At 35.4% G+C, this 25,000-nt stretch overlaps 2 protein-coding genes across 2 annotated transcripts in view; both read right to left on the bottom strand.

Annotated features, from left to right (window-relative positions):
• Nucleotides 1–5,868: 5,868 nt before the first annotated feature.
• Nucleotides 5,869–16,396, bottom strand: LOC144970382 (cilia- and flagella-associated protein 107-like). The gene is made up of 3 exons (XM_078909959.1): nt 15,957–16,396; nt 9,634–9,922; nt 5,869–6,980 (listed from the first exon to the last, which is right to left on the bottom strand). Exons 1-3 carry the CDS (start codon nt 16,074–16,076, stop codon nt 6,703–6,705), a joined length of 687 nt encoding a protein of 228 aa, XP_078766085.1. The 5' UTR covers nt 16,077–16,396; the 3' UTR covers nt 5,869–6,702.
• A 3,629-nt stretch (nt 16,397–20,025) lies between these two features.
• LOC144970383 (BMP-binding endothelial regulator protein-like) overlaps nt 20,026–25,000 on the bottom strand; it is a 20,218-nt gene continuing 15,243 nt past the window's right edge. Inside the window, exons 10-13 of the mRNA XM_078909960.1 lie at nt 24,204–24,341; nt 22,872–22,976; nt 22,054–22,105; nt 20,026–21,757 (exon numbers count right to left, since the gene is read on the bottom strand). Of these exons, the coding sequence (XP_078766086.1) occupies nt 21,102–21,757; nt 22,054–22,105; nt 22,872–22,976; nt 24,204–24,341 (951 nt within the window). The 3' untranslated portion in view covers nt 20,026–21,101. The remainder of the gene's footprint in view (nt 21,758–22,053; nt 22,106–22,871; nt 22,977–24,203; nt 24,342–25,000) is intronic.

Consider the following 25,000-nt stretch of genomic DNA (forward strand, 5'->3'; position numbering starts at 1 on the left):
ACACACAACATATATATATATATAATATATTATATATATATATATATATATATATATATATATATATATATGTATGTGTGTGCATGTGTTTGTGTGTGTGTGTGTGTATGCATATAATATATGTATGTATGAAATATTATAATATCAGCAACATTCATATTATTATCACTGTTAAGATATTTATCGCCATTGTCACTATTACTGGAACTACTATCATTATTTCCCCATAATATTATAATAAGTAAAAATTATATATCATCATCATCATCATCATCATCATCATCATCATCGTCGTCGTCGTCGTCGTCATCATGAGCATCATTATCATCATCATCTTCATAATCGTGACTACTACTACGACACCTTCCATCTTAAACAGCTTAGAACAGTTCGAGGAATCAAATACCTACCAAAAAAAAAACAAAAAAAAAAAAAAAAAAACAACCCTAAAAACACTGTACCAAGAGTGTAACAAAACACTGATCTCTCTTCAATACTTAAAACCAGGTGAAGTCTGTATGGACACATCCTGAAACGAGATTCTGAAATACCAGCAAATCAATCTATGTTATTTTACTTCACCAATTTGGACCTGAACCCAATGGACGCCCAGTCATCTGGGCACTCAACAACGGTCTCAAAAGATTTCCCAAACGCCAACCTCCGCTTAACGTCAATTATAGACCTCAACAACATCAATGACAAAAACCTGTCTAAAGATAGATCGAAGTTGACGTAACTCAGGTCTTTGTTATTGATTTTTACCATCCACGATTATGAGTAATTCTCACTAAACGGTATTAACCAGACTATACACTTTAAGGTTACACATAGTTTTGTGTGTTGGTCCGTTATACTTCCGGATGGCAATCTTGTGAGTTTCTTAGCCAAGCGCATACTATATATAATGGAATGGCTTTTCCCCCCGTGCCCATTCGGTTCTATCTTACCATGGACTATACAATGCTGGTTGTGGATATAATATTTCACTTGAGTAACAAAATCAAAAGTTGAGTCTTATTCTTGCTGAAGATTTGCAAGTTTGTCCTGATTAAGACTTACTTTGTCTTGGGTGCTCTAATTGTAGTTCCAAAACTTTTTACTATCCCATTTTCTTCCTTTTTACTGGCGCTGAGATGACCTTAATGTGTTGCAAGCGCCGTAAAACCCTTAAAAACAAAACAAACCAAGTCCATTCAGTGGTATACAACAACAACAAATCAACTCCTCTGCCTCGTCCCTTCTATATCTGTTCTTAACCTGGTCGTCAGGCTTCTAAAGGGGTCGGGGACTGCAAAAACAATGGCGCACGGAGCAACTTGGAAATTTTTTGCCGTGTTTGAGCCCAGGTTATTTCCCTGAGCGCCCCATTCGGAGGGATAAGTTAGTAAATGCATTGCTCGGCCAATTCACTCTACGCACACTGGGATAAGTTTCGACACTATGGCCTTGAAGCTCTTAAGGACTTACTTTGTTTTAGTAAATTTGGTGGTAGCTCACTTGAAAATGCACTCTTAGGTATACACATATATAAACATATACCGGGCTCCCTAAAAGAAGTTTTTAATGTGGTCTCCCTAAAAACATGTTTTTACCAAATGTCTCCTTAAAGCAGCAGAAACACTTAGTAAAACAGTAGGGGGACCGAGTAATTTTCTATATACCATTGTGATCATCAAGCATCAGAATTATGTTCATAAATCATTGTAGGGCACCAAACTATACTCATCTGAACAAAGATTGAACAGTTTAATCAATTTGAACAAGACATATGCTTGGTCCTCCAATTGGTGCATTTCACAGTGGTCACCTAAACAGTGGATTGATACTTATATATATATATATAATAATATATAAAATTTTTATTTATTTTTATTATTAATATATATATAATATATATAATATAAGGAAACAATGCAGGCCTAAAATTGTTTATTTCTTTGTTTTTGGAGTTACAAAAACCTTAAAGATTCAAGCATGGACTATGCCAACCACTTGATTCAATTTCTGTTTACTTGCTGCAATCAAATAGTTTAAGCCTTTGTATTATTGATCACAAAAACCCTACCAAAGAAGTTGGTGAATTTCATGTAAAAATGTGGACATGGTGATGGTATTATGATCATAATCCCTAAGTTGATGGATTCATAAAACATATTATTGTTGCCTAAACAGGTATTTTGACATTTTTTAAAAACCACAGTTTTTATGATTACTAGACAAGATCAATCAAAAACAGCTGATTCAACCCCCCCCCCCCCCCCACACACACACACACCGAGTGTTAGTTGGCCCTCTCTATCGAAAAATGATTAAATCAAAAGACAATAATAAATCAATAATCAGAGACTATGGGAGGTGGGCACCAATGGGGACACAGTGAACAGAAACATTATCATCCTCCGGTTCCCGCCTCCCATTGTCTCTGGTTCAATCCCCACTGGTGCCCACCTCCCTTAGTCTCTGGTTCAATCTCCATTGGTGCCCCCCTTATATAGTTCTGGGTTCACTCCCCACTGGTATTCACCTCCCATAGTCTCCAGTTCAATGCCCACTGGTGCCCTGCCCCCATCGTCTCTGGTTCACTCCCACTTGGTGTCCATGTCACACAGTTCTGGGTTCACTCCCCACTGGTAACGACCTCCCATAGTTTCCGGTTCACTCCCCACTGGTTTCCACTTCCCATAGTCTCTGGTTCACTCCTCACTGGAGTGGATTTTGGTATTCAGCGTATCGCATGCACAAGATCCCACTTAGAGGAATGCACTAAAATGTTCCCAAACCATAATATATTCCAAAAAAAAAAAAATGTAACACTAAATAATAAAGAGAGAATTTACAAGGAAAAAATATAATCTCTCAAAACCATAGTGTAACTATACAGTTGAGAGTTTCCCTCCCAACCAAGGACTCCGACTAGGGGCAGGACAAAACTAAGTAATCTCATTCTACGACAAAGACAGAATTTGAAAGCAAACTCAGAAAGCAGCGATCTCTTGACCATTATGGGAGGTAAAATAAAAGAACTAACAAACAAACAAAAATAAACAAAACAAAAACCTACCCAGCAGTTTGTTTATTTGATAGGTGTAGTTGGTGTCCTTAACGTTTAATGACTTTTCTTAAAATTGGGGATTTCTATTATCAAAAAAGCATCTGCAACAGGCGGGTACAGCGCTCCCGACACTTTTAGGCCATATCATCAGAGAGATTGATTTCCAACAAAAAGTAATACGAATGGAGACATAGAATTTGTCCAAGCTTAAAGACACCCAGGATAAATAAATGTAAAGGGTATTACTAGTTTTAAAAAATGAATTTTAAAAAACCCAAAAGAACCCCCATCCGAAAAAAAACACCCCCCCCCCCAAAAAAAAAAACCCAAAAAAAACAAACCAAAAAGCAAATCAAGAGTAGAAGTAGATTGCAATGCAAGAGCACTCTGATAGAAGGAACGAAAGTGACGTCAACCAGTTCTTTGTAATAATTTTTAGCCAGCCATTTTTTATGATTAGTTCTCACTAAATTCTATCGCTAAGTTAATAGTCTTAGGCTACATAGTTTTGTGTTGGTACGTTAAATCCAGCTGGCGGGTGTTGTGATGTCTTTTTTAAGCTAAATTCATAACATCAACAGTGTATAATTTAAAAGTACTTACATGTTTCGCAATCAAAAGCCTTTTTTTATATCCGGCTTTATGGTCACAATGTATTACATTGACATCCACATTGTGACCCGTGAGTCCCTGATTCAAGTCATGCTTTAGACGGTTCAAATTTAAGTCCTTGAAAAATGCTCTTTACTCATAACTTTTCAAGATACTCAGGGGTAAAATAAGTACCTGGCAGGTAACAATGTTATCTCTGCACAAGGACAAAATTATTATAGTGTCTCACATGTTTCATTCTCCATGTTAGATCTTTCTGATTGGCTTGGAACTCCTGTAAAGCACTTCCAAGACAACCAGAGGACTCTGTACAAAAAAATGTTATAGTGTCTCACATGCCTTATCCTTAATGTTGCTGTTGGGTTGAAACTCATATAAAGCACTTCAAAGTACAAAGTTGGTGATAGAGGATCAGAAGTAAAAAGCACCAAAAGAAAACGCTAGACAAAGGGGACTGGTCCAAACAGGAAACAGAAGATTTCTGGAGCAATCCACCGATGTGCGTATATGGACATTACCTAAAGTCCCATCCAGGCACAAGCCAATGATCTTGCTAGGAAGGATGTAATAACTAATAGTTGTATAATTACATAAAAGAGAGATGATTGATAGTAATTGTTTTGTTTGTTTTTAAGGGTTTTACGGCGCTTGCAACACATTTAGGTCATATAAGCGCCAGTAAAAAGGAAGAAAATGGGATAGTAAAAAGTTCTAGAATTACAATTAAAGCACAAAAGAAAAGGTGAGACAAAGGGGAATTGGTTCAAACAGGGAACAGATGTAGATTCCAAGAGCACATCGTCAAAGTACTTAGTTTGAGATCATCTAAAAGTCTCATCCAGACACAAGCACAGGTCCGAACAAAGAGGAAAACACTCAAATGTTTACAAATCATATAATATAATATGTAAACTAAACATAATACAATGCATAACAGAGAGATGATTTACAATGAAAAAAATATCATCTCCCAAAACTATAACTCTACATTCGACTGTTTCCCTCCCAGCCAAGGAACTCCGGCCAGGGTCAGGACAAAACTAAGTAATTTCATTCCAAGACAATGACAGGAAACAATTGGAAAACGGGAATGGGGGGATAGAAGACACAGCATGTACATCCCTGCCCACTATGGGAGGTCAGGATCCCCACCCAGAATTGACAGTAAAAACATCTCTCTAAAAAGAGTACATTATACATTTTACTGTCTAACTCACATTGAAGGATCATTGCCAGAACTAGGAAAAACCCGAGCGATCTCAAAACAGAACAAAAACAGAGAGCAACATGGAACGGTAAAACAAATATTGAGGTATAGAAGGCACAGCAAGTGACCTCACTGAGAGCATGAGAGGTCTAATTGACCGTCCTGTCTATTGAGAAAGGGAAAACTCGAAATGTTCGCATGGTTGATACTATTCATAAACTGGAGTAAAACTATAAACTAATCATTGTTTTTACTTTTTAAATCTTCAAGCAGCTTTATTTCACACTTTACCTAGTCTGTACTGAGAAATTCTGATAAGTTTTAGTAAAATCAACAAGACAGTTTCAGAAACACAGTCAATTTGTGTGTACATGTATTTAGAATGTCTGTTTTTTTAGGGGGTTTGAGGCGCTTGCGACGTTATTACGTCCTTGAAGTGCCAGTAAGAGGGAAGACTATAGAGGAAAAAGTTGTAGATCTGAAGGTAAAAGCGCCAAAGACAAAGCAAGACAAAGGGGACTGGTAAAATAGTGTACAGAAGATTCCACGAGCAATCCACCACTGTGCATATTTTGACATTATCTAAAGTCCCACCCAGGCACAAGCAAATAATCCTGCAATGAATGATACATTCATATTGCTTATCATATAAAGTACACTATATTTAAACCTAAATCTATAACAGTTCTTAACAGAGAGATGATGAACAATGACAAAAAAAAACTACCATCTCTTAAAAAAGGTACCATATATTTGACTGTCTCCCTCCAAGCTAAGAATACCCGTCTGGACTAGGAAAAAAAGCTGAGCAATCTCAATCCAGAACAAAGACAGTGAGTAACATGGAAAAGGAAAACATATGGGAGATAGAGGATACAGCAAGTGGCCTCTCTGCCCAAAATGAGAGGTCAGAAGAACTCATAGAGCAAGTATTTTGGAACCTGATTACAATAAACACAACTGTCTTGAACAAAACAGAATAAAGGATTTGATACTTTAAAAATTATTCTCATAAAGAATGAGTTTTAATCCAAATTCATTTTCATATACAAAAGCATTTTGTAAATCAATATAAAAGCATATAAACAATTTTAGTTCATATCACATTTTCTTTACAATACCGCAATTTCTCATCTAAAAAGGATATCTTTGAAATAGCAACAAGTACTCTAAGGAATGTATTCCTTATTATAAGAAATAAATTTGAATTTAAAAAATAAATTGCTTTGTATGTACTTTACTTTATTGTGGAAAATACTGAGAGATGTAAACTTTTCTCACACACATTCGGACACTCTTGCACACAATAGCTTCTTATTTTACATAAATAATACAAATGGGTTTGCATTAAGTCAAGCCTCCTGTTCAAATTAGTCAACAAAGTTCCATGCTCATGGATTCCATATCATAATATAAACTCATCAAAATACTTTATGATAGTTCTTGTAATGGGTAAATCATATTGCATTACTTAGTTATAAAAGTGGCTCTCCTTTATACGACTCGTTTTCATGCCGTTGGTTGAACTGTGAAAATATGAAAGTGAAAATTAAAAAAAAAAAACTACACATCCCTCATAACTTTAAATTTCAAGGCATGTTGAATATCAATGAAACCATCGACAAATGATGAAAAATTCAATGAGGGTTAGAAAAAGAAAAGGATCAAATTTTTCCTGAAAAAAAAACAGATGGATTTGTTTACTTCATTTAAAATAGAGGCAAGTTTAGTTGTCTCAGACCACTTAATGCTGTATCACAATTTAATCGATATAACCATATAGAATAAACAGTCGTAAAAAAATTATATAAAGCTATATAAATTGGAATTACACTGATGGATTAGTTAGCTCTTGTGGCATAATCTCTGGAAGTCTCAAAGTCTGTTTGCCTCGGAGGTGAAGGTTGTTGTTGACTTTGTTACAAGGCAGAAGGTTTGTGGATAGGTGTTTGGGGGTTGCATAGCGAGAAAACTTCATGGCATCTGCTGGATTCTCGATGTAAGAAGTCTGATACGTCGATGCCAATTCGGGATAGTAAAGATCTTTAAACCGCTCTGCTCTTTCAGATTCTTTCGTTTCCTTGAGACCAAAGTTTGTTGGGGTACCTGTCGAGGATACAATTGATTCATTATTTGCATGATTGATAAAAATGAAACAATTACACTTGGAATCATCCTCAAGTAAAGTCAGATTTAAGTAGAAAATCAAAAGAAAAGTAGAAAAACTTTATTTTCAAAAAATTAAACAGAATACAAATAATTGAATAATAATAATATAATAATAATAATAATAATAATAATAATAATAATAATAATAATAATAATGATAATAATAATAATTAATAATAATAATTAAAAAAAAAAATAATAATAAATAGTAATAATAATAATAATAATAATAATAATAATAATAATAAATAATAATAATAATAATAATAATAATAATAATAATAATAATAATATAATAATAATAATAATAATAATAATAATAATAATAATAATAATAATAATAATAATAATAATAATAGATCTTTATTGTCCACAAATATGGCAATTTGTCATTTAGTTACACTTGTCATAACGTTATATGATAACTATAACATTGAACAGACACCTCACTCCTACCCATTCTCTCTCTCTCTCTCTCTCTCTCTCTCTCTCGCTCTCTCTCTCTCTCTCTCTCTCTCTCTCTCTCTCTCTCTCTCTCTCTTTCTCTCTCTTCCTCTCTTTCTTTCACGCATGCGACATACACAACATTAACATTTTCATTTCATTTTCAATTCGTTACATTCTTGGCAATTCAACACCAAATATTATCATCATTATCAATTGGTCACTTCATCTAGCCTAACATTAAACAAATTAATCAGTCAATCAGTCAACGCATCAATCCTTGGTTTTGCTGTACCATATGAAATATTCAACATTTTTATTGCTGATGGAACGAACGTTGATTTATACTTGTTATAATAATAATAATAATAATAATAATAATAATAATAATAAAATACATGTGGTTCAAGCTACAATCTATATAGCCTTTCTGTACTAGTGCCTGGAAAACTAGTGGCAGCAACATTGAAACTGAAACCAATCGACTATATGGTCTTGTGGTATGAGGCTTGCTTTCGGATCAGATGGTGTTGGGTTCAAGTCTAGCTCGGTGCATAGCTGAATCCTTGGAAAAGGCTCTTTACTCACATTCTCATACCATACTCGGGTGTAAAATGAGTATCTGACAGTTAACAGCGCTGTCTTTGTAGGAAAAAAAATTGTAGTATTGCCTAATATGTTTCATTTTGCATGTTACGTGTTGCTGTTGGTCAGGGACCCTTTGCAAGGTGCATTGAGCACGTTTAGTGGATATTGCGTTATATAAAAGCTCTGATTTTCTGTGTTTCGATGACGTATGTAGGCACGTGTTGCTGTTGATCAGGGAACCTTTGTAAAGTGCTTTGAGCATGTTTAGTGAATACTGCATTATATAAAAGCTCAATAAAATTAAGTTTTTATAAAGATGCCGAGGTGTCAAATTTCATAAATAAATAAAGTACATGTATTGCATTATTGTGTCGTTCAATGACAAAGATGGGGGAAAATTACCAGACTACAGACATTTCTCTGCATAGCACATGATGCCCAGGAAAAGCCACTATCCAATCGCTTTCTAGAAAATCAGTAGCACCTTTTCCTACACATTTTGAGAAGAAACAGAATTCTCAGTAAGTAAAGCTGTGCCTACATATGTCATCGAAGCACGGAAAGCTATTCAGAGGAAGACCACTGACCACTGTAATTCTAAACAAAGACTCACTTAGAGTGAAAATGAACTTTAAAAAACCTCAGATGACCTTCAAAAATTACAAAACACTGCCAAGATATAATACTAGATCTACGATCTAACTAAACACACACAAAAAAATTAGTTTTTTAGAGCCAAAAGGCTCATGGAGCCCGAGTTTATCTTGGTTTCTATAGCCTGAAACAGACAATAGTAACTGCTTGATACCCTTTTGATAGGATGTTAGTATATCGCAAAGAACTTTCCACCAGATCAACAGACTAACTACCCACTCATTGCTTGGTGGACAGCGAGGTCGGAAAAAATCTCAACTTCACCCGGGATCGATCTCGATCCATTTGGGTGTAAAGAGAGTGCTCCACCCACTTAGCTTTTGGGACCCCCTAAAAAAACAACAATGAAGTCAGTTAGACTGTTCATCATTTCTATTGTCTATCTTCAACGTACATTACTGTGATCTGTATACTTTGACTTGATTACATATAAGTACATTGAAAACTAGACAAGTTCATTCTGCATTGGTTTTGCAGTTTCCTCAAACAACTAACTCGGTGGAGGGGGCAGTGTGGCTCAGCGGTATGGTCTTTGCTTCGTACCCGAAAGGTACTGATCAACTGCCGCTGCACTGTGCGGCCTTCAGCAAGTCACCTTGCCCTAACTCAATTTGCTGAGCTGCACTGCGGCTGATGCCTGTGTTATTCCACTCTTCCCTTGGAATAGACCCTAGAGACAAATTTCCCCTATGGGATGAGTAAAGGGAATTTTATTTTTTATTCATTTATGAAGCAGCGAAAAAAGCTTTTTTTTTCAATGCTTTATTATTTATCAGTGGTAAAATTAATCCTGGCTTTTATTATAAATTTGGCCTCTCCCACCTAATCAAGTCTAGCAAACCTGTCATATATGCATAGATAAGTCCATACATAAAATCTAAAATTATGCTTCAAGTATCACTACCTTTCAGTGGATGATCTGTTCTTTCAGGCAGCCATCGAAGGCTTTGACTGTCCCAGTCCCTCAGTGGAGGCATGTTCTTCTCCCTCCAACGACCGTTGTAGTTCTCATCGTATAGAGAAATACACATGTTATCGTAGTGCTCTCCATGGTGACGGAAAAGCATTTCTGCAGGAATACCCTCACTGCCTAACTTGGCCTTCCGTCTGATATTCACATCTGGATGAGCTCCTTTGAAGTGTCTAAAGTCCAGTCGGTTGGTTGTGTTATGTTTGTACTTGTCTTGAGGGAACTGAAAATGAAATTTTTACAACAGAATAATTTTTAAATAAAATATATTTCTATTCCAATCAAATAATTTACTACATTCACATTGAAAATCTACATAAAAATCAGCTAACCTAAGTTAACCATTGTCAATTTGGTATCATGTCAGTAATGAATCTAATGAAGGCAACTCCGTTTTAAGGTAACTTTATAAGAATTAATACATTCACATGTTTGTAAACTTCATTTCATTTACTATTTAAAATGAAATCATTTATAGTTTTATAATTGGATCTTTAGATTCAAAGTTCAGTGTCACCTCCATGATATCCTAGACTGAGTGTAAGTTGGTCACACCAAATCATTCCAATAACAGATTATGATTACTACTTATAAACTGAATGTTACCACTATTTGCCTGCCAGTCACAATAGCTATCAGGATTATACGATTTTTGGTTATCTATAAGTGAAACAATTCACTGTTGTTTGGAATTCCATGCAGGTCTTTTCATTATCTGTGTTTATTTAATCTTTTATATTGGATTACTGTTTGTTTACATAATGTTGAAAAACACAGAAAATAGTGTTGACTGTGAACATGCAATAATACCATTACTGTTATTTTGATTAAACTTATAAAGAGCAAAAACATCTTTTAATGAAACTTCAAGAATCATTCCTATTAATAGGCCTGCATTCTGATTGACCCGTATAAATTATACAGAAAATTTCTGTCACAGATAAATTGCTCTGATTAAGTGGTTGTTCTGATTTATCAGCATTCCATGTATCGGCTCTAACTGTACAACTGTACTTTGTTATTTTCCTTTCTATTTTTTACTTATAAACTTTTTCAGCATACGTATGGGTCTCGATGATAACATAACAGGTCAAATGCAAATGCTGCTGCCTGAAATTTGATTTGAAAAATAAAAATCAGCAGTGATAAAAGTAATATTGCTGATAAAGATGATGATAATAAATATTTATAAAAGTGCCAAATATTAATGGTCCATGCTAAATTGCTGTCTTACAATTTGCTAGTCCTTTTTAACTACATTCACTGTAGATCCACAATAATGACAGATTAATTAAAATTGGAACCTCAGGAATCCAGTAAGTTTTTTTCTTTTCTTTTTTTTTATCTTTTCTTCTTTGTGGTTTTTGTAGTAGCCTTTTAAATAGAGGATCCAGACTACAGTTCACAATTATGAATTTCAAGACGCATGCACAAGACATATTTCAAATACAGAATAATCATTTCATTATTTTGTATTTTTGACCACATTTCTAAGATTTCTGTAAATATGTATTAAGTTTCTATCAATCCTTGGGTAAAGGAAGGGTGTAGGCAAGCGTCTGTTATTGATGTTTGAATTGACAATTTGTTGTCGTGTCCTCTTGTTGGTCTGTTTTTCAGTTTTATTTAACTTGGAAGTTTAATCTGTTGTTGCCTGTATTAATTTTATGGAAAGGGCATATCTTGTTTCTTTCATGATAATGTTACATTTTTTTTCAGTCTAAGCTTTCTGTGAATTTTGTTTCACATTTGTAAAGAGAGTATTTCTTAGTCACTCTCCTTGCAGATCTATTTTGTATCATTTTGATCCTGTTGACATCCGTTTTGTTGCACATTTGAGGATGATCCTAACTAGTTTTGTAAGTAAGTTGTTGAGTTTTGACAGGGACGCCATACAGGTTTCATATTAAAAAAAACTCTTGTTTTGTTTGTCTTTGATGTCATTTTTAAGATATCTGATTTCCATTTAAGGTTATGGGTAACAATAGTATAAATTATCTAGAAGATTTGACTTCATCCAATTTTTGTTCAAGAAGGCAGTCCTCGAAGTCTATTTTTTTCAAAGGCTATTGCTATTTTTCATGATTTTGTTTTTGATACGTTGATTCTATCAATTGCGAGTAAATTTAATATAATTTTGAAATCTCAAGATGACACTGCTTATATAAAGACAGATTACAATGCCTTCATCAGTAGAATGGAAAAATTGGTCATAAATTCGAGACTCTATGTGCCTTAGAAAAATGCAGTTAAAGCCTCATTTCAACGTGAAAGAGGAATGGATGTCGATGTGGAACCAAAACAGCCCCAGGGGAGGCGACATCATAACTGACCCAACAGAAAGTACACCTGGCTTTCTCTGCAATAGCCGAAAATGCTGGGTCACCTCCAACCGCATTTTGACAGGACATGGCTGAACCGCAGCTAACATGCATAGATGGAATCTGAGAGAATCAGATGCATGCCGTCATTGCCAAGGAGGCCCTGAGAAATGGACCACATCGTCATCCACTGCCCAATGACAAGCCTATTAGGAGGCTACGAGACAGCCTATAAGGCAGGAAAAGAATTTGAAGAATGGATTGAAAGATTCAAAATAGAGGTGTAGCCATTCGATACTACTAGTTAAAGCCTTTGTATCATGAATTGCTTTAAAGCTTTTTAAAAAAATTTGATCCTGGAGGTTACCTAATTGTTATTTAGAGTGCTATAAGCTCAGTATTTAGCATAATTTTAACATAGATGGCAAGATTTTAAAAACTTTGCTTGAGATTTGCATGCACACAATGTTATAGGCTATTGATTTACTTCAATAACTCATTGTTCCTTACTCATTCATGTGTCATGGAAGAAAAATACCTCTAGAACTTGTATGAATCATTATTTTTGGCATATCGTCACAGAACTTGAACGATGGCATGGAAATTAAAGATCTAACACCCCTCAATAATGTGACATGGGGCTATATTTCGGGCACTCGCAAAATGAATGATGTTCCATTATATAAGAATGGGATACACACTAAGGTCCTGTTAGCAGAAATTACATTGCTCAAGTCAGATTCTAGGAGGCTCATAGACCACTTAAAATGTACCTTTGTTCTTTTACAGATCGTCGACTCAGGTTTGAGAACTGTTCAATTGTTTTTCTTATAACAGGCCCATAACTAAAAAAATTGCTCGTGAACACACTTCAATACTTCCCCTTTAAAATGGTATAACTAGTTTTTATTGAAAAACATTAGGTTTTGGTTGGCAAGAGAATCAAACCGCATACAATCAGTCGCTATCAATTTTTTCCCCACTCCACTTTCATTAGTTGAATTCCCTCAACAATACCTTTTATAGCCCTACATGCAGATGAATGGGAATATTTTAAAAATGCATTGGATTTTACAATTCCATCATTGTAGAAAGGCTGTATAACAAATATATATTTCCAATCGTTTCATATAGATATCAATCAACATTATTATTATTATTATTATTATTATTATTATTATTATTATTATCATTATTCATTGTCGTTAGTCACTCACTTCCAAGTTTGTTTTAGCATATTTTCTCACTACCATGCCAAATCGTTTTGAAATAGGCGGGTCAAACAGTCCAGACGCTGCTGGCCTTTAAATTAAAGGAACATAATTATCTTTTTTATTGTGAACTAAATTATTCAATTTTCCTTTTAAAAGTAACGCTTTCCTATCCTGAACACAATGGCCATAATGATGGGTCCAGACCAGGTCAATCAGTATTTTCCAGCACAACGATTCACGTCAGTGTCAGATTCATATTTTTGGACTGCTTTTCCACAAGTTCCTGACACTGGCTTCATTTTGTTTATTATTATATTATTATTTATCATTATTATCTTATTTATATCAACGAAAGGGCAATTCGGACTCGAGTCTGAATAGTCTCCCGTGGTTATTCGGACTCAAACTCTAATGTTCTTGCGCATACAGAGGGGAGGATGACACAATGTGGGCAGTAGACAGAGGGTGGGAATGATAAAGAACTAGAAAAAGAGCTCACCCATATCACACTGTCTCAGCTTATACCCCTTCTTTGGACTGCTGAGGGATTGTTGCCTGTCTCACACTATCAAAATATGTAATTGTATAATTATTTATTTTTGTCCTGATTTTATTCGGACATCGTGTTATGTTGTTAGAAAAGCTTTTCAATTATACCACTGTTAATTGGACTGGCTCTTTTCTTTTTAAATTCTCTATCTGGACTTCCAAATGATCCATGATTTTGTCTTTCTCGTCAAATAAAGCGGGTTTAGAATACCTGTTGATAGTTACTAAAATCGTAATTTTGATTTACATTAATTTTATGCAATTATCAATAAATAAAATATTTAAAAAAAAACAAAAAAAAAACAACAAAAAACAAAAAAACAAAAACAAAAACAAAACAACAACAAATAAACAAGCAAAAACTGTACTGCCATGGAAAACTACTCAGACTAAGTCCGAATAATCGGTTGATTGCACATGTGCATTGGAATTTGAGTCCGAATAGCCACGGGAGACTATTCACAGTCGAGTCCGAATATAGCTGCAGCCTTATATCAATATAAAGGATGGGGGATCTTTTTTTTTTTGTATTTTTTTCTTATGGGACATTTACCCTTCACTGTCAGAAACTGGAAGGCCTCCCTTCAATTTGTCTTACATTGAAATTTATATGAATGGAGCTGACCTCAGCCTCAGGGTTAAGTTAAACGAAGTGGCAATTCGGACCCGAGTCTGAATTGCTTCCCGTGGCAATTCGGACTCCTGACACAATGCGCCTGCGCAATCATAGGAAGTGTCGGAAGTGGAATCTGGCTCGAAAGTGAAGCGTGGTAAGGTGAGGGGAAGCTGCTCGTTCTCAGTTGTCAGTCGGTAGGAGGGCGAGTGAGCGAGCAAGTCACGTTTTAGAACTCCCCGAAGATGGCTATACCTTCAAAAGCGGTGATCTATTATTCCCCTTTGTCTTACCTTTTCTTGGGAACTTTTTAATTAGAAAACGGTAAGGGCTGCCTGTACTTTTTAATTGTAATTCTAGAACTTTTTGCTATCCAATTTCTCCATTTTTCCTGGCGCTGATATGACCTAAATGTGTTGCAAGCGCCTTAAAAAACAAAACATAGATCTATATATTCGTGGTCTTTGGGAGATTACAATTGTAGTCGCTATTATTAACGTTAACAATCAATTTGCCCTCGCATAGATAAAAAAAGAGTGTCTTTGTGTAAAGATGGGAAGATTTATTTGATTTGCCATGAGCGTGTTGCAAAAGATACATGCAGGACATATCTCTACATTATATATTTTGCTATTTGCGGCCGCGAAAAGTGCAGAGAAAGGAGAATAATATGACTTTGGGCATTGAGCGTTTTATTTAAAAGGCGGTATAGGTCGGGCTTTGACAAAAGACAGTATCTTAATTCTTTTTTAATTAAAAAAATTTATGCTGTTTTATTTCTAAATATAGAAATAGAGGCGATTCTTGGCAGCAAGCCATGCAATAGAGTCCCGCCACTGGGGTAGGTGCAGAGTACTGTCTAATACTAATATTATTAGATAATACTGGACTAGGTGCCATAAAATAAGCACTGATTGAATACGGAGAGAAAATGATCAGAGAAAAAGCCGCTGGCTCTTGGGTTGTTGAAATGGTTGTTGGGGGGGGGGTGTGTAGTGTGTGTGTGTGTGTGTGATTATTCTGTTTTTAATGAATTAGAGATACTCATGAGTGTGTGTGTGTGTTTAGGAAGACCAATACGGTTTCTATAGCTGCAAACGGAATAGTAACTGAGAGTTTCACTAATGATACTATTGATAAGTTCATCATTCGGGCGCATTGCATTGCAGTATTCCGAATCGAAGAGCCATGGAGTTATTCAGACTCGACCCTGGTTAGCCACGGAGTTCTATTTAGTTTAGACCATGGCCGACTAGTGCTATAGTTACGTCATGGTTTAGGCTCGAGTCCGAATTGCCACGGGAAGCAATTCAGACTCGGGTCCGAATAGCCTTTTCCTAAGTTAAAGCCCCCTCCACTTCTCTACTCTACTACTTTCAACTAAAAGTAATGGCATGCGATTTTTTTTAAAAATGATTTTTACATTCTATTGTTATATTATTCGCATATTTAAACACGAGTTCTGTTGCCCGACTGCCAAGAGAAAATGCTTTTGAAAACATAAAATTAAAGGAACAAACTAGACTTCGACTGGTCACTCTTCGACTCTGTCACACTTACTTTCTGTCTTTCTTCTGCCCAGTTGCCAATCAAAACTCCAGTGTTATAGCGCTGTTCAATTCTCCAGCTTGGGACACCAAAGTTGGAAAAATCTACTCGATCTGTAATATGTCTTTCCATGATTGATCAAAGCGAGTAGAGACCCTCTGCATTGAAATATTCAATAAATTTATCAACAACCGTTTCTGGATCCAAACACGGTGCTCTCTGATTGGCGTAAGAATATTTGTTATTCGTCAACACCGCTAGGAAATTAATATATCTACTTCAAATAAGCCACTTCTTACTTAATAACGAAGACGAACTTTTAAAATAACAAAATATAGCCACTTTATTGGTTTATGACAACTGAGCAACTCGGAATTTATTAGGAAAATTTCGAAACTCTGCGGAATATTTGTTTTAAAACACTAATAGGTGATTAGTCCGTTGCTATAAACGTTGCTGTGTTGCAAGAGTTATCGTTTCTTGCTTTTCACAGTCTTTAATGTTTGAAGTTAGTTTTGGCTGATTTATGATTGAGATTGCCAATTTAAGTTTAATCCCCAATAACTTGGCAATTACAGAATTACAGAAGACATAGCAGGGATGCGGTTTCTTAGAAGGATTTAAGAATCTCATATACAGAGAAGAAAACTAATGAAGAAGTATTAGAGCAAGCTGAAACTAAAAGGTTACTAATTTGTACAATAAGAAAAAGACAAATGCAATTTTTAGTTCACCTAAATCGACATTATAAATGTATTGAACATCTTGCTCTCATAGGAAAGATAGAAGGTAAAAAGATTAAAAGGTAGACCAAGAAAGAGTAATATTTGTTTGAGGTTATCTGATGAGAGAGATAAATGACGTACAATGATCACCGATGTCTGGACAGACTTGGTACTTGAAGAAGAAGAACTTGGCAATGTTAAATTGTGCTTGGTCTTTCAGCATTCCTTTTGCAAACCACTTAATTTCATAAACAAATTAACAAAAGTTCACAAATGTTTATCCTTGCACTGACAAGAAGAGATGACATTTTATAAAATTAAATCAAGACGCTACTCATGGGAGTGGGATAATAAAATTAAAAATTCATTTTCAATGTTATGCGCATTTGGGCCATAAAGTGATGCTGGAAAAGCATTAATTATATTTTTAAAGACCCCGTTGCATTTTTCAACAAGTTTGGCATTTTTGGAAAAATCAATCTGGCATTCAAGCTCTTCATCAAAATTCTATTTTATTAAGAATATTTAAATCTACTACAAAGACACAAATCATGTTAAAGGATGTGATTAAGGTTACATTAAATTCCTGATAGGGTAGAAATATCTTTCAGAGATTGATCTAATCCACATCTTCAAAACTCTCTGTGTAACTAATCAATGTAAGGTCTTAAATGGAATCAAGGTGTTTCGTCCCCCATACAAATCTATTGTTTGATAAATTATAATGGACCTCAATCCGGGATAACCAATAGGGTTGAGCAGCTGAGGCGACGTGTATTAATTTGCAGGTCCGATAAAACAAATGAGTATAGACTTATTGTTGGAATGGAAATGCTCTCAAACTCTGTAAGTGGTGGTGGTTGTGGTGTAGTGGTGTGTGAAATTAAAGAAAAATAAAAAAAAAAAAAAAATAAGGGGGGGGGGGGGGTACAATTTTACACGGCAAACAAACATTTCGTTCTTCATATTATTGTGTGGTCTAGAGGCATGGTACTCGTCTTCGAGAGTGGTGCACAGTTCGGTCCTTGGAAAAGGCTCTTTACCCTCATCCTCTCATCGCACTCTGAGTTCCTGGCCGTCATATAACAGCGCTGTCACTGTTGAAATTAAAATATAATATGGCCTAACAGGCGTCATGTCTCGTCATACATGTTAAGTCTTGCTGTTGGATTGGGACCCCTTGTAAAGCGCATTTAGCACGTTTAATGGAAATTGTGCGATATGGATATTTCAGGTTTTTTAAATATAATCGTAGGCTGAGTTTTTGTATCATTATTTCTTTTAAAAATACTGTAATTTATGGCCCATCAAGAGACAGAAAACCTTTCCATGGCTGGAGGCCTTTTTGTAGTCATGATAACCGAGAGCGACTATAGATGGTATGCGCTTGGCTAAGAAGCTCACAACATTGCCACCCGGAAATATAACGGGCCAACACACAAAACTATTTGTAACCTTGGTTAATACAGTTTAGTGAGAATTACTTATAAAGGTGGATAGCAAAAAAAAAAAAAACAATAACAAAGACCTGAGTGACGTCAACTTCGTTCTATTTATAGGCCTATTTATCCTTGTTGTGAATGAGTATATATACATTGGCTTGAGAGTATTGAGTATTTCCATCATTTACGCAACAAGACTAGAACAAATTTGTATTGGGTTAGGCTGTAAATGTGTGCATTCATTTTCGTCTTCTGTTTGTGAATAACCAGTGTGTCTTTGACGCTATGCATTTCTGTGATTTATTCACAACGACCACATGAAACAAACCAGCAAACAAAACTACGTGTAACCTAAAACTTTCATATTGCTATTCAAACATTAATTGTTTTAGTGAGAACTGATCGTCCAAAAGTGTTCTAAAAACAATAACAAAGAAACTCCGTGTGTTGATTCACTTTGTTGGTAGGAACCTGAAAGAAGTTTAATTCCGAGATAAAACGTTTGCGTTCTGTTCCTGTTCTGTTCAGCAACTAAAAACGAGCGAATTGAACTCACTTTGCTTTGATAAAACAAGAGACCAATTGAGAGGAAAGACCAAATGGAGGACAATTTTAACAACTTTAGTCCCAGGTTTGAGAGCTTTTTTGCCAACATGAGGGTCATTTAAATCGATCGATATTTAAAGGACGAGTTTTCAGGCCAAAATTTAAAATATTGGGTTCTTCCAGAGTACGGCAGAATTAGTGGTAAGCTCATGAAAAAGAAGCGAATGACGAAGATTGTTTGTTTGTTTGCTTTCAAGGGTTTTACGGCGCTTGCAACATATTTAGGTTATATCAGCGCCAGTAGAAAAGGAAGAAAATGGGATAGTAAAAAAGTTCTAGAATTACAATTAAAGCACCCAAGAAAAAGTAAGACGTAGTGGAACTGGGAACAAATAGGGATCTGATGTAGATTCCAAGAGCAAACCATCAATGTACTTAGTTTGAGATCACCTATAATTCTCATCCGGACACAAGCACAAAATCCAACAAAGAGGAATACACTCAAATGCTTACATTATACATTCAAAATAACAAATATAATAATACATAACAGAGAGCTGATTTACAAGGATAAAAATATCATCTCCCAAAACAATAAATATGCATTTGACTGTTTCCCTCCCAGCTAGGACTCCGACCAGGGCCAGGACAAAACCAAGTAATCTCATTCTAAGATAAAGACAGAAAGAATGTTGGAAAACAGATATAAGAGGATAGAAGACACAGTGTGTACCTTCCTGCCTACTATGGGAGGTCAGGAACCCCACCCAGCAACAAGTACCTCAATGACGAAGATGGTGGAGGTTTTTGTGGTGATGATGATGATCATCATGATGATGATGATCATGATGATGGTGGTGGTGGTGATAAAAGAAGGATTATACTCCAACGATCAACACCATTGCGTCTTCATTGGCATCTGAAACCGAGTACAACTAAATTAATGACACAAAAATACAACTGCAGAGGTAGTCAGGTTAAAAGTGGACGAGTTATAAAGTAATTGAGAACAAAGACTTGATAGGCATAATCTTATGATAATTTAATGAAACATGATTGTCGTTTTGATATTATACATATACAATTAGGTACACTATTTACAGTATGTACAACAAAGAAAGACTTTTATACCCAAGGTTTTTCTTTTTTTAATTTTTTTTTCAGGCAAAGATGGTTTCTTGCTGTTCATATAAATAGGTAAGTAAGTAAGTAAGTAAGTAAGTAAGTAAGTAAGTAAGTAAGTAAGTAAGTAAGCAAGCAAGGTAGTAAGTGAATAAATAAAATTAAGCTTCTGAGTATTTCATATCTTTCTGTCCATTTCTGTTTAAGTCCGTAAGAATGTAAACCTCCAGTAAGTTGTTTCCCGCACATAGAATAATTTACACATTCAAGTTCTTCACATTCAGTTTGTGTATTACGAGTCTGTTGTAAAAACAGGATTATCAGGATCATCTGAAAAAAAAACCCAAAAAAATCCCCCAAAAAAACAAACAAACCAGAACCCCCCCCCCCCCACCAAAAAAAAAAAAAAAAAGAAAGAAGAAAAAAACTGTTTAGATAATTGACAAAAAGAAAAAAAAATCCATTTTGAGATCACTACGAAGTGAACTTGTTTGCAGATCTGATAATCCGACGTAATTATGGGCTTGTTTTAACATTGTTGTAACGGAGAATAGTTTGGTTTGGTTTGATATTATTTTCCATTGCAACAATGAGACCATAACAATTTGGGTTATCAGACCTGCAAATAGGTACACGTCGGTTCAATAGGCAGGATGCGGGTTAAATAAGGTTACTTTGGCATGGCCAGATTTGTTTGTTTTGAAATACCATCTTTTACCCAAGGTAATTCCTTTTCACTGTTTTAATTAAAACGAAGGATGTCAAGCAGGGCCAAGGCAAAACTTTATAGCCTCAATCCATAACGCATCCAGGACCAAGGAAGGACACATTAAGGATATAGAGGAATAAAGATAGAATCGTCAGTAATGGGCACCTGGAGCGATTTAGTATCTGGGATAATTAAATTTAGGACATTTTACTCCACTTTGAGGTGATCTCCATCTGTCATGAGTGAGTGGTGTACTGAGTCGTGTGTGTTGAATCTGTATTGCGAATGTCTCAGAAAAGGGTGTGTAGTTCTTGGCCATGAATATCGATTTATATTGCATGGAAAAGAACGATATTTTGCATGCATAAATGAAAACAAAATCAACAGTCCAATATTTGCAGTGCAAGGCTGTGACTATGGGAAAAGAAACCTCCTCTCTCGTGACTCATAAAACAATGTACAATGTTTTATCGATTTTGTCTTTCTTTTCTTTTCTGGTTCATGTCAAATTCCGTAGTTTTTATTTTTTAAATCCATGCTACTCTATTACTTTGGCAAGTCGCAAATTAATTTGTCAACTGAATCTCTTAATCCTTTAAAATTAACGCTTTCATCAATTCAAAATATCTGCATCCATTTTTGTTCCATTTTCCGGTCGATTTAATGAAATCGTATTTATTCTTGGAATATCATTAATTGGCTGCGTTGCGTAGTCTTTCTTAGTTTTGCTAGCTCTGCACGACTTTCGTCTTGACCACGCAGACGACATTTCTTTCTGAGTCTTCAATAATATCCCTTTCTGGTTGACTAAATCATCTTGTTTATATCCGTTGAAATTTCCACACAACCCGCAAAGTCTTCCAGATTTACGGAACCGTCGATCAATTTTGACTTTCAAGCTAGAGTTCATATTCCATATTACTCGAACTCCCGTCTTCCTGTCGAAAACTATGACATGTGGAAACCCAATTCGCACATAGACTGTTCCAGATTTGGAAAATCTGTTACTGGTCAGTTTGGTTCTGTTCACTCTGACTTTAAAGTTTCTGTAGAGTTTAACACGGTTTGTTCCTAGCAGGATGGACACGTAGCTGATTGAGGCTCGAGGCTCTTGTTCCTTTTGTCTATAGCGTATCTTGATGTCCACTTGGTGTTGGTAACAGTCCTTCAGCAGCGTATACTTGCAAGACCCTGGCATCTTGTATCGAAGTCCATCAAACGTTTTAAAAGTGTCAAAATCCGTGCCAGTGACACTGCATGTCTTTTCCTCTGTTACAAAAAGAAAAGAAAATATATTTTTAAAATAATGAATATTAGTTTTTGTGCAATGTTATACAAAATATAATCGATATATGATATTTTTTTTAAATTGAGCTTTTATATAGCGCAATATCTACTAACCGTGCTCAAACCGCTTTATAAACTGACCAGCTGCAACACAATAGGATGGTGAAGATGATGATAATGATGATTATGATGATGATGATGATGATGATGATGATGATGATGATGATGATGATGATGATGATGATGATGATGATGATGACAACAGTTGTATTGATTACCTTTAATGCACTTTTTGCAGCACTCTCCTGCTTTTTTTGTCATCTTATGGCCCTGCGGTGAATGATATCATGTAGGGAAAAGGGATGGAGGTGAGGTGGAGGAAGTTGGGGGGGGGGGGGGGGGGGGGGGGGGGGGTAGGGGTGCAGGATTAGAGGTGGGGAAAAAAGAATGAATTTTTTCAATGTACTAATGTAATAAAACAGGGTAGACAAAAAGGCCAAATAGTTTCGTGTTGTCATTGTAATTACTCCCCCTCCCCCCCCCCCCCCCCCAACACACATACTCGCACACCTCCGCCCTCACCGGCCATCTCTCTCATTCTCTATTTTTTCATCGCCTCTCTCTCTCTCTCTCTCTCTCTCTCTCTCTCTCTCTCTCTCTCTCTCTCATTCCCTTCTCGCTCGCATGCTCACGGGGGTCGCTCTATTTCCTACTTTCCCCTAATCATTTTTCTCTCCTCGCCCCTTACATAATTTCCTATCTCACAGAACTAACTCACCATCTTTTATTCAAACTATCTTTTCATCTAGCGACTCAAATGTGAAAGATATGTTGGACTAAACAGTGACAGATATCGTAATTGACTGTTAGTGTGAAAAAGGACGCTAAGCATGAAGGTTATGTTTCATTAAATGGAAATTTGGCTCACAATGGGAGTAAATTAACGATGCATTGTGAAGTGCATGCTGAATGGTGTATTCGTGAAAAAATAATGTATATATTTTATATGGTTATATTATTATTATTGTCATCATTCCTGTGTTATATTGTATTTATTCTCAATATACGAAAGCAATTAATATCAGTGATTCCTTACCAGAGGACACGTCTCAATCTTATGACATCTTACAGGCTGGCACCATTTCTTTCCATTGTCACACAAACAATCGACACAATGGTGACCTGTCCATCTCTTGCCATGCTGAAAAAGATCACGGGAAAGAAGAGGAAGGGGGGAGGGGTGGGCAATATTATTGACGGTCAAATTTTATCATTGAAAAGCTTTACTGTAATTATAAGCATATATATAAAATATATATATAATATATATAATATATATATATATATATATATATATATATATATATAATATATAACAGTGTGACATATCATCGAAAGCAGAGCTGCTTTCTTACAAAATTGGATATTTATTGTTTTCAACACAATATAAAAATGTTTTCTAAAGATAACAAACAAAAAGAGAAATAAAAGGAAAAGAAGGAAGAAATAAACAAACCACAAAATAAAAATGAAAATAAAAGCAAACCTAACCCAGACCCACAAATAAAGATAAAAAATACTAAAGCTCAACAAATGAAAGGTTGAACCAAATTTATGTACTATAATTCCTTGGTTTAGACAGTTTACCAACATTAGTTTAAAGTATTAATGTCATGAAAAGAAAAATACAAGTAGTGACGGATGTCTATGAGAGCTCTGTTACACAAAATGCGCCCAGCAGGCGACTTTGTACAAAATGAAATTGATGAAAATTATTCGGTTCCATAATGACATGATATTATAATAGCAAGAAGATTAACTGTAGCAATGTAAACCGCGGGAAAAAATCAAATAGATATAGCCTAGATAATTATGAATGTCCGAAAATTGTGCATAAAAAGTCTATTATTATATGTCTTGGTGCTCAATGACGTCGTCAAAAATTTGGTGTTAATATTCTTGAGAGTTGCATGTCTTAAACATTGTTTAAATTTGAAATAAGCCCTTTTAAGTAGATTGAGAATTTGACTTCAGAAGACCATTGAGAGTTTGACATCAGAAGACCATTGAGAGTTTGACTTCAGAAGACAATTGAGAGTTTGACTTCAGAAGACCATTGAGAGTTTGACTTCAGAAGACCATTGAGAGTTTGACTTCAGAAAACCATTGAGAGTTTGACTTCAGAAGACCATTGAGAATTTGACTTCAAAAGACCATTGAGAATTTGACTTCAGAAGACCATTGAGAATTTGACTTCAGAAGACCATTGTGAGTTTGACTTCAGAAGACCATTGAGAATTTGACTTCAGAAGACCCCTTAACTGGACGTTGTGCTCACTTCTTTTTTAAAAAACAAAAACAAAAACATGTAGACACGATGTCATTTTGAAGCAGTATGTGTCTCAATTTTTAAAAAATTCCTAATTACCTGGTAAACCTTTCCATCAGAAACACATGATGGCCGCTGCTTGCATCTAGGGCAACATTCTCCTTTAGGAAATATCCTGTCTGAAGGAGGACACCTTATATCAGGGCATTGGCGTCTTTCACAGTACATCGTTCCTTGCTAGAAAAAAAAGAGGAAGAAGGTAGACAATCCAGTTATTACAAAGGAAAAATGCCTAATTTATTTTTCCTGTCTGCTCCCCCTTGTTACTTATTTCTACAAGAAAGTAAAATAATATGGCAAATAATATGGCAAACAAAAACAAGGAAAAAAAATGGAAAGGACAAAATCAAGACAAAAGTATAATAGTCAATATGGGTTATAATTTGTCATTTTCTTTTATGATCAACAAAGACCGGACTAGGACAAGCCAATTTAGATTTTTAATACTCTGGAAAAAACACATAATCAAAAATTTGGCCAGAAAACTCCGTCTAAATATCGATCGATTTAAATGACCCTCTTGTTGGCAAAAAAAAAAAAAAAAAAAAAACAACTCTCAATCCTGGGACCTTTCGAGACCTCAGGTTTGAGAATTTTTGTCGATTGAGATTTGAAGGACGAGTTTTCTGGCCAAATTTTTTAATATGTGTTTTTCCAAATTACAGAAGGTAACCGTTTAAACATGAGCAATGAACGTTGAAATGTATATAAAAAGAGAAACTTATACAGACTTAATCCTCGCTTATTGTTTTACCTTTACCCATCCCTGTTGGAAGCTATCCCTGCCTAAAGTAACAGCTGTTGTACGTACTATGCCAACATGATCAAGCTATGAA

The sequence above is a fragment of the Berghia stephanieae genome, chromosome 4 (assembly GCF_034508935.2).
Source record: "Berghia stephanieae isolate SIO BIC M18660-M18661 chromosome 4, UCSD_Bste_1.3, whole genome shotgun sequence".
NCBI classification, from domain to species: domain Eukaryota; kingdom Metazoa; phylum Mollusca; class Gastropoda; order Nudibranchia; family Aeolidiidae; genus Berghia; species Berghia stephanieae.

What these genes read in the sequence shown, in the direction of transcription:
- LOC144970382 (XM_078909959.1), bottom strand. Translation starts at nt 16,076, where the DNA reads ATGGAAAGACATATTACAGATCGAGTAGATTTTTCCAACTTTGGTGTC. An exon ending in GGGCAGAAGAAAGACAGAAA is followed by an intron (nt 9,923 to 15,956) that starts GTAAGTGTGACA and finishes TTTCATTTTCAG; the next exon opens with TTCCCTCAAGACAAGTACAA. An exon ending in AACAGATCATCCACTGAAAG is followed by an intron (nt 6,981 to 9,633) that starts GTAGTGATACTT and finishes TATCCTCGACAG; the next exon opens with GTACCCCAACAAACTTTGGT.